Raw genomic sequence first — 14,177 nt, 5'->3', positions numbered from 1 at the left:
TCCAGTCCAATTTCCCCGTATCGTCTGACTCCCTTAACATCCAAAAAAGATCAGTCTCGATTTTGAATAAACTCTGAGCATGCAGAACCTTCTGAGGTGGAGAACTCCGAATATTTACAACCCTTTGCTTCAAGAAATTCATCCTCACCTCAGTCTTAAGTGGCCAGTTCCTTCCTTGAGAAGAATCAACATGGATTTAAGAAAGAATAATTATATTTGACTAATCTGCTGGATTCTTTGAGGATGTGACTTATAGAGTAGACAAGGAGGAACCGGTGGATGTAATGTATTTGGATTTACTGAAGGCTTCTGATTGCTCCTACATAGAAGACTGGTCAATAAGGTTAGTTCATGTGAAATCAGGGGTAATATACTAACATGGATTGAGAATTGGTTATTGGAAAGGAAACAAAGTGGGAACAAATGGATCATTTTTGGGTTGGCAGGCTGTGATCAGTGGAGCACCACAGGGATCAATGCAGTGAGCCTGAGCTATTGATGATCTATAGCAACGGTTTGGCTGAGGGGATCAAAAGTCATATTTCCAAGTTTGCTGGCCATATTAATCTCAGTGGGATTGTGAGTATGGAAGAGGATGTAAGGAGATTATGGAAAATCTGAATGAGTGGGTGAGAACATTGCAGATGCAATATGTGGAAAGCCATAATGTCATCCACTTTGGTGCACATAACAGAAAGGCAGAATATGTGTTAAGTAGTGAGAGATTGGGTGGTGCTGATGTTCAAAGGGACCTGGCTGTGCTTGTACACAAGTTACTGAAGGCCAACATACAGATGCAGCAAGTGATTAGGAGGGTAAATGGTATATTAGCCTTTATTGGAAGAGAAGTTGAATACAAGAATTAGGGAGACACGTGAGACTGCGGATGCTGGAATCTGGAGCAACTAACCAAATGCCAGAGGAATTCAGTGGGTCAGCATCTATGGAGGGCAATAGGCAGTGAACATTCCGAGTTGAGACCCTACATCAGGACCACACGAAGGGTCTTGATCTGAAATGTCGACGGTCCATTTCCCTCCGCAGGAATTGTGGAGTCTTATTGCAATAGTATAAGGCCGTGCTGACACCTGCTGTAGTGTGTAGTTTTGGCTTCCTTCCCTAAGAAATGATATAGTGCCATAGAGGGAATGCAGTGAAGATTCACTAGACTCAAAGGACTGAATAGTCTACACCTGTTACATTTTCCCATGTTCTTATTCTGGGATGGCAATCCCCAATTCTAGACTCTCCAAGGTAGTGAAAATAATCTCGTAGATTCTTATACATATCAAGGAGATCATGCTCATTGTACTACTCATCAATGTGTACAGGGCGATCTTAACCTTATGTCATTAGACTATTCCCCCACCACTGCTCCAATCAATGTAGTTCCTTGTTGCAGCACTGACTCCAAGGCAAGCATACCCTTCCCTAGGTGCAGCGATAGAAACTGCACACCTGTACTCCAAGTATGTCTCACTAAAGCCTTGGAAAATAACAGTAAACCTCTCTACTTCTGCACTCCAACATCCATAAAATAAGGGCCAAATAAAAGTTAAATATATTTATTGAAGTATAAAATGTCAGCTGAAATCAATGGATTTTCTAACCAATTTTGCAGATTGTGGGCATTTTTCAATGTGATTATCTGCTTAGGCAGCTTCCCAGTAGACCCCCTGAACTGATGACTGCCAGCAGTCAAACAGAATAGAAGTTTACTATCACAGACTTTGTTGAATATGCAGCTTTCTTTGAGATTAGTGGTAATTTGCATCATTTCACAACTGACCACCAAGTCCAGGATGTTAACTTGTTTTTTCTCTACAGATGCTCTGAGATTTGCTGACTGTGTCGGCATTTCCTGACTTCATTTTCAGTGTTTGTTATCTACAACATCTTGTTTTTATTTCAGGCCGGAGATTGTGCATTCTAAGTTTTATCATGATCCCATTATAAATGTGACAGTGTTTTGCCCTTTTGTCCAATATTGTTCCCTAAGTGCAACAGAAAACCCTTAAGCACTTCACAAAACTACGCATGAACAATTAAAAGCAACATATTTGATAGTAATATATCTCACACAAATAATCAGCTGAATGACTTCCTTTTGCAATTTATGATATCTCCCCCATCTCATGTTAGGGGGAAGTTATTGTAACTATTGACAGGAATATAAAATGTGAGGTATCTATTGAACTATCCATTATACATTCCACTTGAAATTTACATTCAATGATTTGAATATTCAGGTGTATATTAGTGCTGGTGCATCTTTTAAGAACAAGTTAACATGTAATATGATTTTGACACATTGTTGTACCAGACAATGTTGTTGGTTGAGAGTTATAGAGTCATAGAGTCATGCAGCAGGGAAACAGGCCCTTTGACCCAACTGGAGCTGTGATGGCCTTCAATAAAGGATGTTTAGTTGGGAGCTTATCCCCGATACTTGCCTTAATAAGTCACAATATTGAACAACCTATAGACACTAAAAATACATTTCCCTTCCTTATTTTCCGTGGTAGATTTGTACTTTCAGTACCAATGCAGCAGGCATGTTGCACTTGTGGGTCTCTGAGACTGCAGTTTTGAAGTGGGAAAGTCAGTGTTTTAAGATCTGATGATGGAGACCACCATCATTGAGACATAAAGCATGAACCATTTCTGTGCCAACTGCCATGTAGCCATCTACACTAATCCCATTGGACAATCTAGTGCAGCACACTTCACGATCCATGACAACATTGGTAGAAGTGACCACTGGACAGTTCTTGTGGAAACAAAGTCCTATCATACAGTGGACATACTCTATCGTTCTAATGTGTTGGTACCATGATCTTGCTAAATGGGATAGACTCATAACAAATCTGACAGCTCAGAACTGGCCAGCCATGAGATGCTGTGGACCCTTGGCAACAGCAGAAATGTACATCCCTACAATCTGTAAACTCTGGCCCAGCATATTCCTCGCGCGATCATTATTATCAACTCGGGCAACCGTTTCAATAAGGATTGCAGAACAGTATGATAGGAGGAACACCAAGTGTACCTAAAAATGATGAGATGCAGTCCAGTGAAGCTGAAACAAGGACTGTGTGTGTGCTAAGTAGCATGCCATAGGCCAAGCTGAGTGATCCCAGAACCAATGGATTAGATCAAAGCTTTGCAGCCTCACCACATCTGCTCATGAATAGTGGTGAATTATTAAACAGATGTAATTACTCAGCCAAGCCACTCCAACACCTCCCAAACCTATGCCCTCGATCCCATGAAAAACAATGGCAGCAAACACTTGGGAACACCATTGCCTGCAGGTCACCTGTCCTTCTTTGTCACTGGGTCTAAATTTTGGAACTCCTTCCTCAACGGCACTGTGGGAGCACCTTCACCCGAAGGTCTACAGCAGTTCAAGAAGGTGGCCCACCACTGCCTTCAAGAACAATTAGAGCTGGAAAACAAATGCTGGATTACCAGATACTAAATAAATTAAATTTTTTAAAAAACCTGACTGACTCTAGATGTAATGGCTGAGCTCTGTAAAAGTAACACCAGGCACTGAATTTTTATCAATAGTGTCACACTGCATATAATGTTGAATCAAATGAAATGCTTTTGCTCTATGTATTTTTTTTCTGTTGTAAATATTGCTAGTTGCAGACTGATATTGATATGGGTATCATCATTCATCCTGGATAATGAAGTTCTCCAGGAGTAGAGTGAAACTGGGTATCTATTCATGTATTTATCTATCATAAACAGTTGGTAGCAAGAGCAATAACGCAACGTCTTTCTGCACTGGTTCAGTAGCCAACACAGGCTGTCACATTTTTTTTTGGATACTGACAGAGGCAGGGTAAAGATTAATGCTCCTATGATATGACTCTTTCTCACATGTTTTTTTAGAGGTTGAATATTCCCTACAGTCAATGCTCAGATGAATTGTCTAAAACAAGTCTCCTACCCCCAGCAGAATGGTGACCTGTGCCAGGAAATTTTTTTGCAGGAAATAAGTAATTTGAGCAAGATAATATCATCTAGATTTCACTGCTGATTCTGGTTTGCTGAGTTTGAAAACAATGGTGATATGACTGAATAGAATTATAGAGACATACAGCATGGAAGCAGGCCCTTTGGCCCAACTCGTCCATGCCGATTTGTTGCCCAGTGAACAAGTCCCATCTGCCCGTGTTTGGCCCATAGCCCTCTAAACCTCTCCCATTCATGACCTTATCTAGATGGCTTTTAAATGTTGCTAATCTGCCCACCTCAACCACTATTTCTGGCAGCTCATTGAGCATGGTATAATTTGTGGAACAAGCTTTAATTTGCTTGACTTTGCGTTTTTTGCATTGTGGATATATTAGCTTAGAATTTACAATTGTAATGTCAGGATTCACCATCATTACTTTGTAAGACAGACAGCAACCGTTCCGTTAATTTTGAAAATTCTGAGATTGCAGTAAGTGATCCCATCCTCTATCACAGAATGGATTTTCACAGTCTTTGCAGAGGTAATCAACACAGAATCCATGGATTGACATGAATATCAACTTCCATTGACTTCAATAGAATGATTTTCAGAAGCTGTGTATAATGCTGATATTACTGAACAACCTTTCTGACTCTCAAAATCTAATTTGATATATATGGGCTTTTACCTCACATTTGAAAATTTCATACTTTTTAAAACAGTATATATTAACTATGCTTTTAAAATCACTTTATGATATTTAACCTTATTCCAAGTATATGTTCCAATTGTTATTTAACTTTAAGATACTTAAAAGGTTATAAAAATAGTCCTTTATAAGATAAGATATCTTTATTAGTCACGTGTAGATCAAAACACAGTGAAATGCATCTTTGCGTAGAATGTTCTGGGGGCAGCCTGCAAGTTTCATCACACTTCCAACGCCAACATAGCATGCCCACAGCTCCTAACCTGTACGTCTTTGGAATGTGGGAGGAAACCAGAGCACCCGGAGGAAACCCACGCAGTCACAGGGAGAACGTACAAACTCCTTACAGACAGCGGCCGGAATTGAACCCAGGTCGCTGGCGCTGTAATAGCGTCACACTAACTGCTACACTTGACCAATTAACTAGATTACCTCACTGTTGCTGGATAAGGCCCATCGCTTCCAGATAATGCCAGATCATAGATCTCCTCAGAACAGTGGAAAACCATGCTGTTCATCCTGTTTAATCTCTGTCTGAAGCCTTTTCAGTGTCAGTAGCAGACATCTACCCTTCATTGTTAACTGGAAAATCTTTGTGGTACGTCATCTTTGAAGGCTGTAGTAGTGCCTACAAGCTGGATGCTAGAATTTGTTTTGGTCTCTATACCAAAAGACGAGGTATGGAGATTTGTAAACCCAGCTCAATCCATCACGAAAATCAGCCTCCCCTCCAATGACTCTACACTTCCTGCTACCTTGGGAAAGCAGCCAACATAATCAAAGACTCCTCTCACCCTGGTCATTCTCTCTTCTCCCCCTTCCATCAGGCGGAAGACATAAAAGCTTGAAAACATGTACCACCAAGCTCAAGGACAGCTTCTATCATGTTGTTATAAGACTCTTGAATGGATCTCTTAAGAGTTCAAAAGATGAACTCTTGATCTCTTAATCTACCTTGTTGTGGCCCTTGCATCTTACTTGTCTACCTGCACTGCACTTCCTCTGTAACTGTAACACTATATTCTGCATTTTGTTATTGCTTTGTACTACCTCGATGTACTGATGCTTTGGAATGATGGATGGCACACAAAACAAAGTTTTTCACTGTATCCCAGTACATGTGACCAATTACCATACTTGGAATCAGTGCAGCACATTTCTATCAGATTTCTTCCTGGGATGAGATGGTTGTCTTAATAAGAATGAGCCAGTAAGATTGGTTCATGCTCACTGAAAGTTAGAAGAATGAGAGGTTATCTCATTGAGACATGCAAGTTCTGAAAGGGATTGACAGGATAGGCATAGAATCAATGTTTCCTGTTGAAGAAGAGCCCAGACTGTGGTGTATAGTCTCAAGATAGGGATCAGCCATCTTGTAAGATGATGAGGAGAAAATTCTTTTCAAGGAGGGTCATAAATGGCCAGAATTCTCTAGCTCTGAAGGCTGTGGCTACTCAATCATAGAGTATATTCACAGCTGGGAATGATGACTATTTAGGCACTAAAAGAATCGCAGCATTTCAGAATCAAGCAGCACAGTAATAGAACATGTAGAACAGTACAGCACAGAACAGGCCCTTCGGCCCACAATGTTGTGCTGACATAGCTATTCCCTCCTGCCTACAGAATGCCCATATCCTTCTATTTTCCTCTCATTCATGTGCCCATCCAAGCCCTTCTTGAAGGCCCCCAATGAGTTTGCCTCCATTACCCTATCAGGCAATGCAGTCTAGGCATCCTCCACTCTCTCAGTAAAAAATGTACCCCTCACATCTGTTCTGAACCCACTCCCTCTCACCTTCAATGTATGCCTTGAGGCATTGGATCTCGAGGCAATGGATCAGCTATGATCTTACTGAATGACAGAAAAGATTAAAGGGGCCATCAGCCCAGTCCTGCATCTAAATATTATGTTCTTAAATCAATTTGTTTCTAAAGACTAGTTGCTATGTATCCTTTATCCAGTAGCATCACTGAGATTATTTTTCCTTCATATCTGTTAACTCCGCAATGTCAATATCCATAACATCTCACTCCTCTTTGCCATCTTGATTATTGTTTTGTTAACTGCAGACCTTCCTCTCATCCAAAATCTGATCTAATCCCAACACATCTGCGGTGTCCAGGTCTGACAAAGTGTCTTTAACCTGAAACGTTAACTGTTTTTCTTTCCATAGATGTTGTCCAACCTGCTGATTGTTTCCGGCATTTTCTGATTTTACTTCAAATATCCAGCATCTGTATTTTTTTCTATTCTTTGCTAGGCAATATGTTTCTTAGTGATAACAACTCTGAACAATAAATGCAATGGTGAATCCTGTTTTAATGTTTTAAGGGAAATTTTGCTTGTGTTGGAAAGTAAAATTGTAATATGCAATAGGTCAAAAGAATTCTTAATATTACAGATATGAATTCCTAATGGAAAATCAAATGCAAAGGATTCATCCAATTCAGATACACAAGAGTAAAAAGTATGCGGCATGGAATCAGTTGACATTCAACTGTGGGCATACAAAGAAACATTGGTCCCATGGCAACACTTGCTTTGACTGTGGATGGGAGTGTTTCCATGCTACTATTGGTTGTTTATGAATATATTTACAGCCTAAAATGAGGAGACTCTTATCTTCCTTGCTGCCTATACTGTACATATACATAAGCTAAGGAATTGCCTGCATCTGCAAAATTCATTTATATTTTATGATTCATGAGTCAGAATTTCCTATACAAACATGGACATGATTGCACTTTACTAAGGTGGCAAATAGAAAGAAATTTTGAACTCTGCTAATAGCTTGATACAAATCACACACTAGCAGCCACATTTGAATCCTAAAGCAAAGTATGCTAATTTTTGGTACTGAATCAGCATCAGAATCAGGTTTATTATCACTGAACTATGTCGCGAAATTTGTTGTTTTGCGGTAACAGTGCAGTGCAAGACATAAAAATGACTGTAAGTTACAAAAATAAATAAATAGTGCAAAAGAGGAATAACAAGCTAGTGTTCATGGGTTCCTGGACCATTCAGAAATCTGATGGTGGAGGGGAAGAAGCTGTTCCTAAAACATTGAGTGTGGGTCTTCAGGCTCCCGTACCTCCTCCCTGATGGTAGTAACAAGAAGAGGGCATGTCCCAGGTGGTGAGGATCCTTAATGATGGATTCTGCCATCGTGAGGCTCCGCCTCTTGAAGATGTCCTCAATGACGGGGGGGGGGGGGGGGGGGGGGGTGGTTGTACCTGTGATGGAGCTGGCTGAGTCTACTATCCTCTGCAGCCTCTTTCAATTCTGTGCATTGGAGCCTCCATACCAGGTGATGATGCAACCAGTCAGAATGCTCTACGCCATACATCTGTAGATATTTGCAAGAGTCTCTGGTGATGTACCAAATCTCCCCAAACTCCTAATGAAGTAGAGCTGCTGGCGTGCCTTCTTCATGATTGCATCAATGTGATGGATAGATCCTCTGAGATATAGACACCCAGGAACTTGAAGCTGCTCACCCTTTCCACTGCTGACCCCTCAATGAAGACTGGTGTGTGTTCTCCCAACTTCCCCTTCCTGAAGTCCACAATCAGTTCCTTGGTCTTGCTGACATTGTTGTTGCGACACCACTCAACCAGTCGATCTATTGTATTTCTGCCTCCATATTTAATATAACAAACAAATAATCCAAGAGTAAGTGTTGACTATATTCAGGTATCTAAATAAGAGAACATACATTTGTATATAATGCTTTACTTCATCTCTGACAAGCCCAACTATGGAGACTCAAACTGAATAGAGTATACCACATGTGACTGAACCAATGTTTAGATAAATATAACATCACTTCCTGCCTTGGTATTCTGTTTCTCAAAAGTAAATCCTTATTCTGTTCCCATCACCCAATGTGTTCCTATTAATCACAGCCCTGGCCATTTTTATTACTGTAGCCATCAATTACCAGGATGCTACTTAAAATATATTAATAGCAGTGACTATTTTGTGTGGTTCAATACGTAACAATTTAAAAGCTCTGCTGATTTCACATAAAGTTGGGTCTAAATGGCAGTTTCAATTAGCTTTGGAATTGTTAACAACTGTGGCAGTTATTCTTCATTAGAGCTTATTTTACTTTAAATGTATTTCGAGGGTAAATGACATTATCATGAATACAAAGCAGTGGACAGCACGGCAATACTTTGTCGATGATGCAGGGTTTCATCACAAAATGTCAGCAATTCCTTGCACCCCCCCCGCCCCCACAGATGCTGCTCGACCCCACCCGCTGAGTTCCTCCAGCAGACTAGTTGTTGCTCCAGATTCTAGCAGTTACAGTCTCTTCTGATACATTGATGCATGGCCAGAAATTTTTGGTACTGTGTTGACTTAAAGATTTTTAAACTTCTGCACACCAATTTTCTTCGGTGAAGCATGTTACTCGCATGCCTATTTGTGAAAGGTTGAAGTCAGTATGACTAAGCAGTCATGTTTTAACGATCAGTCCATCTCTTCTAAGTGCGTCATTTTTGCTTTCAATAATTAAATGTACCCTTTTGGCTCTTACAGGCATACTTGATACATTTGATATTTGAGATAACATTTGAAGAATTTTTCTGACTACTTCCGCCAATCACTGAACTGGAACTTGCGATGGCAGATCTGGAACTTAAGGCCAGCACCAAATTTAATGGACCTGAAACTGAAGCTGTAGAAGGTGGAATGAAAGGGTATGTGGAAAATATCAATTCCATACATTGCAATATAATGTCCACATGTTAGAGAATCATTAAAACTATTACATGCTCTACATTAAAAAAGCTGTCTATCAAGTAATATTTTGTAAGGAAGAAATCTGATGTCCAGAATTATGAAAATCCACCTTTGATTTTCAAGAAAATTAATTTCACAAATTGGAAGCTTTAGTGAAACCACTTTGTTACTATATCAGGAGATTATTCATGGTAAGTGCCTCCCCTGGAAAACACATTGGGCCAGATTGCACAGATAGCTAGCTGATATTTCTATAGGGAGCTGGCTGCATGCATTAAAGGGACACAGTGGTACAACAGGTAGTGCTGCTGCCTCACAGCTCTGCAACCCAGGTCCGATCCTGACCTCTAGTGCAGTCTATGTAGAGGTTGCACATTCACCCTGTCACTGTGTGGGGTTTCTCCTGGGTGCTCTGGTTTCAACCCAAAGCTGTGCTGTATGATATGTTAATTGGCTACTATAAATTGCTGCTTGTAAAAGGGTGGCAGAAGAATGGGGGAGTTGGCATGTGAAAGAGTAGGTTACAGGGAAATGTGAGACTGGGATGGATGGGATTGTTCACAGGGCTAACATATACTCATTGGACCAAATAGCCACTGCCTATGTTTCTAAAGAAATATGAGAAATCTGATCTCTGGAAATACGCATCTGTGCACTGCACCTCAGTATTAGGAAGAGCACTAAAGGTCAGAGGAAGGCACATCCAACCTCTCACTCTACCAGGGAACTCAAGTCCAAAAGCATTTCATAATTTACTAAGTGGAGATGCCAGACAAGGTTTGCATCTGCCCCTGGGCTTTATGCTAGCTATTGCTGGCACCCCTAGCATGATCCCAATCATTTGAATGGGGTCACCAGCCTTCACTTGAAAGATATTTAGGTTATTTCATTGTGTATTTATGATTTTAATTAAGGGTAGTTTAAAGTGTTTTTATATCTTTCTATGTTTTAAATTTTTTGTTTCATAATTTGATTTTTTTAAAAACTATCCAAATTGATTTCAGCTGTTTTGAATGTCACCGGACAGGTGTCAGAGCAGAGCTGGGTGGGGGCCTCAGGATGTGACACAGGCTAGGTCACTACTCATGACCTCATAGACATGAGGAAAGGACACAGAACTGGAGCACAATAGGCCCAGTAGTTTAATTGATGTTGAGGATTAGAAAATGGGCCACAAATTGAATGATGCTTTATACTATTTCATAGGCATTTTTTTACTCTTAGTGATAAAGAGTATTTACATTGATGATGTAAATATATTTATGAGAATTGACAATTTTAAAGTAAATAATGTTACACAGTTCTTATTAGTCACTTAATATGTAACGAGGAAACAACATCGGATGTTGAAATAAAGCAAAGAATAATCCCAATAAAGTTATAAAAGTGGATTTAAATGATACTTGTATTCTTGTTTTCCAGAAAAAGCATTCATAATGATGCCGTTGAGAGCACGAGTTCCCTTCCAAACAAGGGGGAGGTAAGTAGCCGCTGGTTTAATGATGCTGAATATCAGAATGTATTTATAACCCTACATATACATATGTAAGGTTATAAATGTTTATACATATACATTCTATATGTATATGTATAGAGTGTATCTATAATGTATTTATAGAGGAGGTAAGATGTAAAGATGGGTTGGAAAGAAATTGGGAGATGGTTATGTAGCCCAGAAATAAGCAGAGTGGGGATAAGGGAGCAGGCGATGAACCCAGGTGAATGACCCACATGAGACCAGAGCTGTAGATATAAAAGGTCTTAATTCAGCACAAGCAGATCATCAAGAGGAGACCTGGTGGATGAATCTCCTGGAAGAATCTCTCTGCACTCAAGGTACACCAAGGTTCTATACTCTTGAAGCATAAAGATGATAGCAGGTGATTAAATATAGTTTCAATAATTACAGTTACATAGTTTACTTCAATATTTTTGGGTGTAGACAAGTGGTTCCATAGAATTACATGTTAACAATCGGAGCACATCTCAACTGACAGAACACCTCTGAATATTCAAACAGCTTTGTTGGGAATCAAGGCACCCAAAACAGCCTTCTTTAACTACTGTATTTTGAGGGATATACAAACACTCTAAATATTAATTGACAGAACAAATATGATAATAACCATGTGTTAAGTGGCAAGATAGCCATTCTGGATCGCTTGTTCTCATCCTGGGGGCTTTCAATGTAATCCAATTAACATAGACATTTATCTATTGCTTCCCCATATGATTTACAATGGTGCAAAATTCAGGATGTCACATGTCTTACAGTTACAGTTGAATAGTCTGAAGATTGATTCTTGTTTGTATTACTGGCTGCTACCTCCATAATGCTTGATTAAAGTTGCCTGACAAGCCCTAACACCAGGGAAGTTCTGCTCATCATAACAGCAAAGGATCATTTAAATAAAAGCATATAGAATCCCACTCAACAGTTGGTCAGGTTGACAGGCAGTCATGGGTGGGAGGCCATAGCAGACACATAAGGGTTATGACCCTAGTAGTTAGTGGGAGATTAACAGGGCAGCATCTAGCCACAAACAAGCTCTGTGTAAGTTTAAAGGTCCAGGCTGCTTTCTCCATGGTAGAAAGTAAAAGTGGTAGAGTGGGAGGCTCTCTATGTGATCCCAGGGATGCATGATCAGGGAGAAGGGGAGGATTTGTGTGTGGTCAGAGGTAATGAAGGAGCCTCTGTACCTGACTGGGGAGGAGGATGCTCTCTACACAATCCTAGGGTGGAGGAAGACAAACCTTATTCATGGGAGAGGGAAAGACTGAGTCACCCCGGGAAGATGGTTCGAGAACAGTCAGCCAGTAACATAACCTGTATGCTACTCTACCCCCTATACACTAATATTATGACAATTGGATTGCTTTAAAAAGACTTATTTAGTTATATGTTAAATGTGTAGCCATTTAAAATTCTGATGATCACTAGCTTTGCATGCAAGGTGACACCACTGAGCTAAAGGCTTATGAAATAATTCCAAAACTATCTGTTATGCCTGATTGTCAAAGTAACATTATTTCTCTATTTTGTTCAGCATTCTGGATCTACCTCCATGAAGATGTCCGTCTTTAACCTGAGCAATGCCATCATGGGCAGTGGGCTCTTGGGTTTATCATATGCCATGGCCAACACTGGGATTATACCATTTATGTAAGTTTCGAAGGCAGTTATGACAGTAGTGTTATGATTCATTGCTTTCTGCTGTGAATGCCATCAAAATCGAAGCCTATCCCCTTCAAATATAATATCTCGCAGCCTTGTCCAGTAAAGAGGTAATTGTTTAGGAGGAAGGATTTTCAAATCTATGTAGTGGCTTTCACAACCTTGCAACATCCCAAAGTACCATAGAGCCACTAAAGTACTTTAGAAATATATCACCATTCTATTATAGCAAATGCAGCAGATGGTTACTTTGCACCTCTCAAAATTCCACAAGTAACAATGTAGCATTGACAAGTTAGTCTGTTCCAGTGATGTTGATTAAAGGATTTAGGCTGGAACACCAGCGATAACTGTCTGCCTGTTCAGTTTAGTCCCATTGGATCTTTTGCATTCACTAGGAGTACAGATATTGTATTACAGATGCTCCCAAAAGTATAATAGGGTTCCGTTCCTGTGAACTGTTCATAACCCGAACAGTTCACAAGTCATAAATGTTGCAATGAACCAAGTTCCCACATGGCAGAAGATGCCTGCAGCAGCCGACAATTCCATCCCCATCCGTCCCGCAGGTCTCCCAGACACTTAATCATATGAACAGACTGTATGTAAGTTGAGTGTTCATAAGCTGGGGAGTGTCTGTATTTGGTTTAACATCTCATAGTGCAGGCCTCCTTCTGCTCTGCGATGGAGTGCCAGCCAAGGTTGTTCTTCCCAATCACCAAAGTGAGATTTGAACCAACAATCCTCTTTGTCAGAGGCACAAAGGCTACCAACTGAACCACGGCTGATGTTGTCGCCTGATTTCTGGTGCATTTTTATGTGTTTGAAACTTTCAAAATTTGCTTATGCATTTTCAGATAATAATACAATGACTAACACATTCACAACTGCATACTGAATTTATCCTTTTACTGCACTTGTATTTAATGAGAGAACGTTGTGCAGTGATAAAAATTAAGTATTGGGAGTAATCAACAGGTTGGGCAGCACCTGTGGAGGGAGAAACAGGGTTACTATTTCAGATCTTCAGAACTGGAAAACTGAGAAAGTGACTGTGTTTTACGTTGCAGAAGCGGAGAGGTGGAGAGAACAGAGGGAATATCTGTGGCAAGTCACACAATGCTTTAAAAGACTTCAGTCAATAGATGAATGAGGGCATTTATAGAACATGGAACATTACAGCACAATACAGGCCCTTCGGCCCACGATGTTGTGCCGATATTTTATCCTGCTCTGAGATCTATCTAACCCTTTACTCCCACATAGCCCTCCATTTTCCTATTATTTATGTGTTTATCTAAGAGTCTCTTAAATGTCCCTAAGGTATCTGCCTCCACCACCTCTGCTGGCCGTGCGTTCCACGCACCCACCACTCTCTGTGTAAAAAGAATTTACCTCTGACATCCTCTCTATATCTTCCTCCAATCACCTTAAAATTATGCCCCCTCATGTTAGCCATTTTTGCACTGGGAAGAAGTCTCTGACTGTCCATCCGATCGATGCCTCTTATCATCTTGTATCACCTCTCATCTTCCTTTGCTCCAATGAGAAAAGCCCTAGCTCGCTC

At 40.3% G+C, this 14,177-nt stretch overlaps 1 protein-coding gene across 1 annotated transcript in view; it reads left to right on the top strand.

Annotated features, from left to right (window-relative positions):
• LOC127578572 (sodium-coupled neutral amino acid symporter 1-like) overlaps positions 1 to 14,177 on the top strand; it is a 62,514-nt gene that overhangs the window by 10,689 nt on the left and 37,648 nt on the right. Inside the window, exons 2-4 of the mRNA XM_052030721.1 lie at positions 9,232 to 9,392; positions 10,858 to 10,915; positions 12,483 to 12,598. Coding sequence (XP_051886681.1) covers positions 9,316 to 9,392; positions 10,858 to 10,915; positions 12,483 to 12,598 — 251 coding nt within the window. The 5' untranslated portion in view covers positions 9,232 to 9,315. The remainder of the gene's footprint in view (positions 1 to 9,231; positions 9,393 to 10,857; positions 10,916 to 12,482; positions 12,599 to 14,177) is intronic.

The sequence above is a fragment of the Pristis pectinata genome, chromosome 15, assembly GCF_009764475.1.
Source record: "Pristis pectinata isolate sPriPec2 chromosome 15, sPriPec2.1.pri, whole genome shotgun sequence".
Lineage (NCBI taxonomy): Eukaryota > Metazoa > Chordata > Chondrichthyes > Rhinopristiformes > Pristidae > Pristis > Pristis pectinata.
The sequence above is the reverse complement of the archived record's forward strand: the minus strand, read 5'-3'. Positions and strand labels throughout refer to the sequence as shown.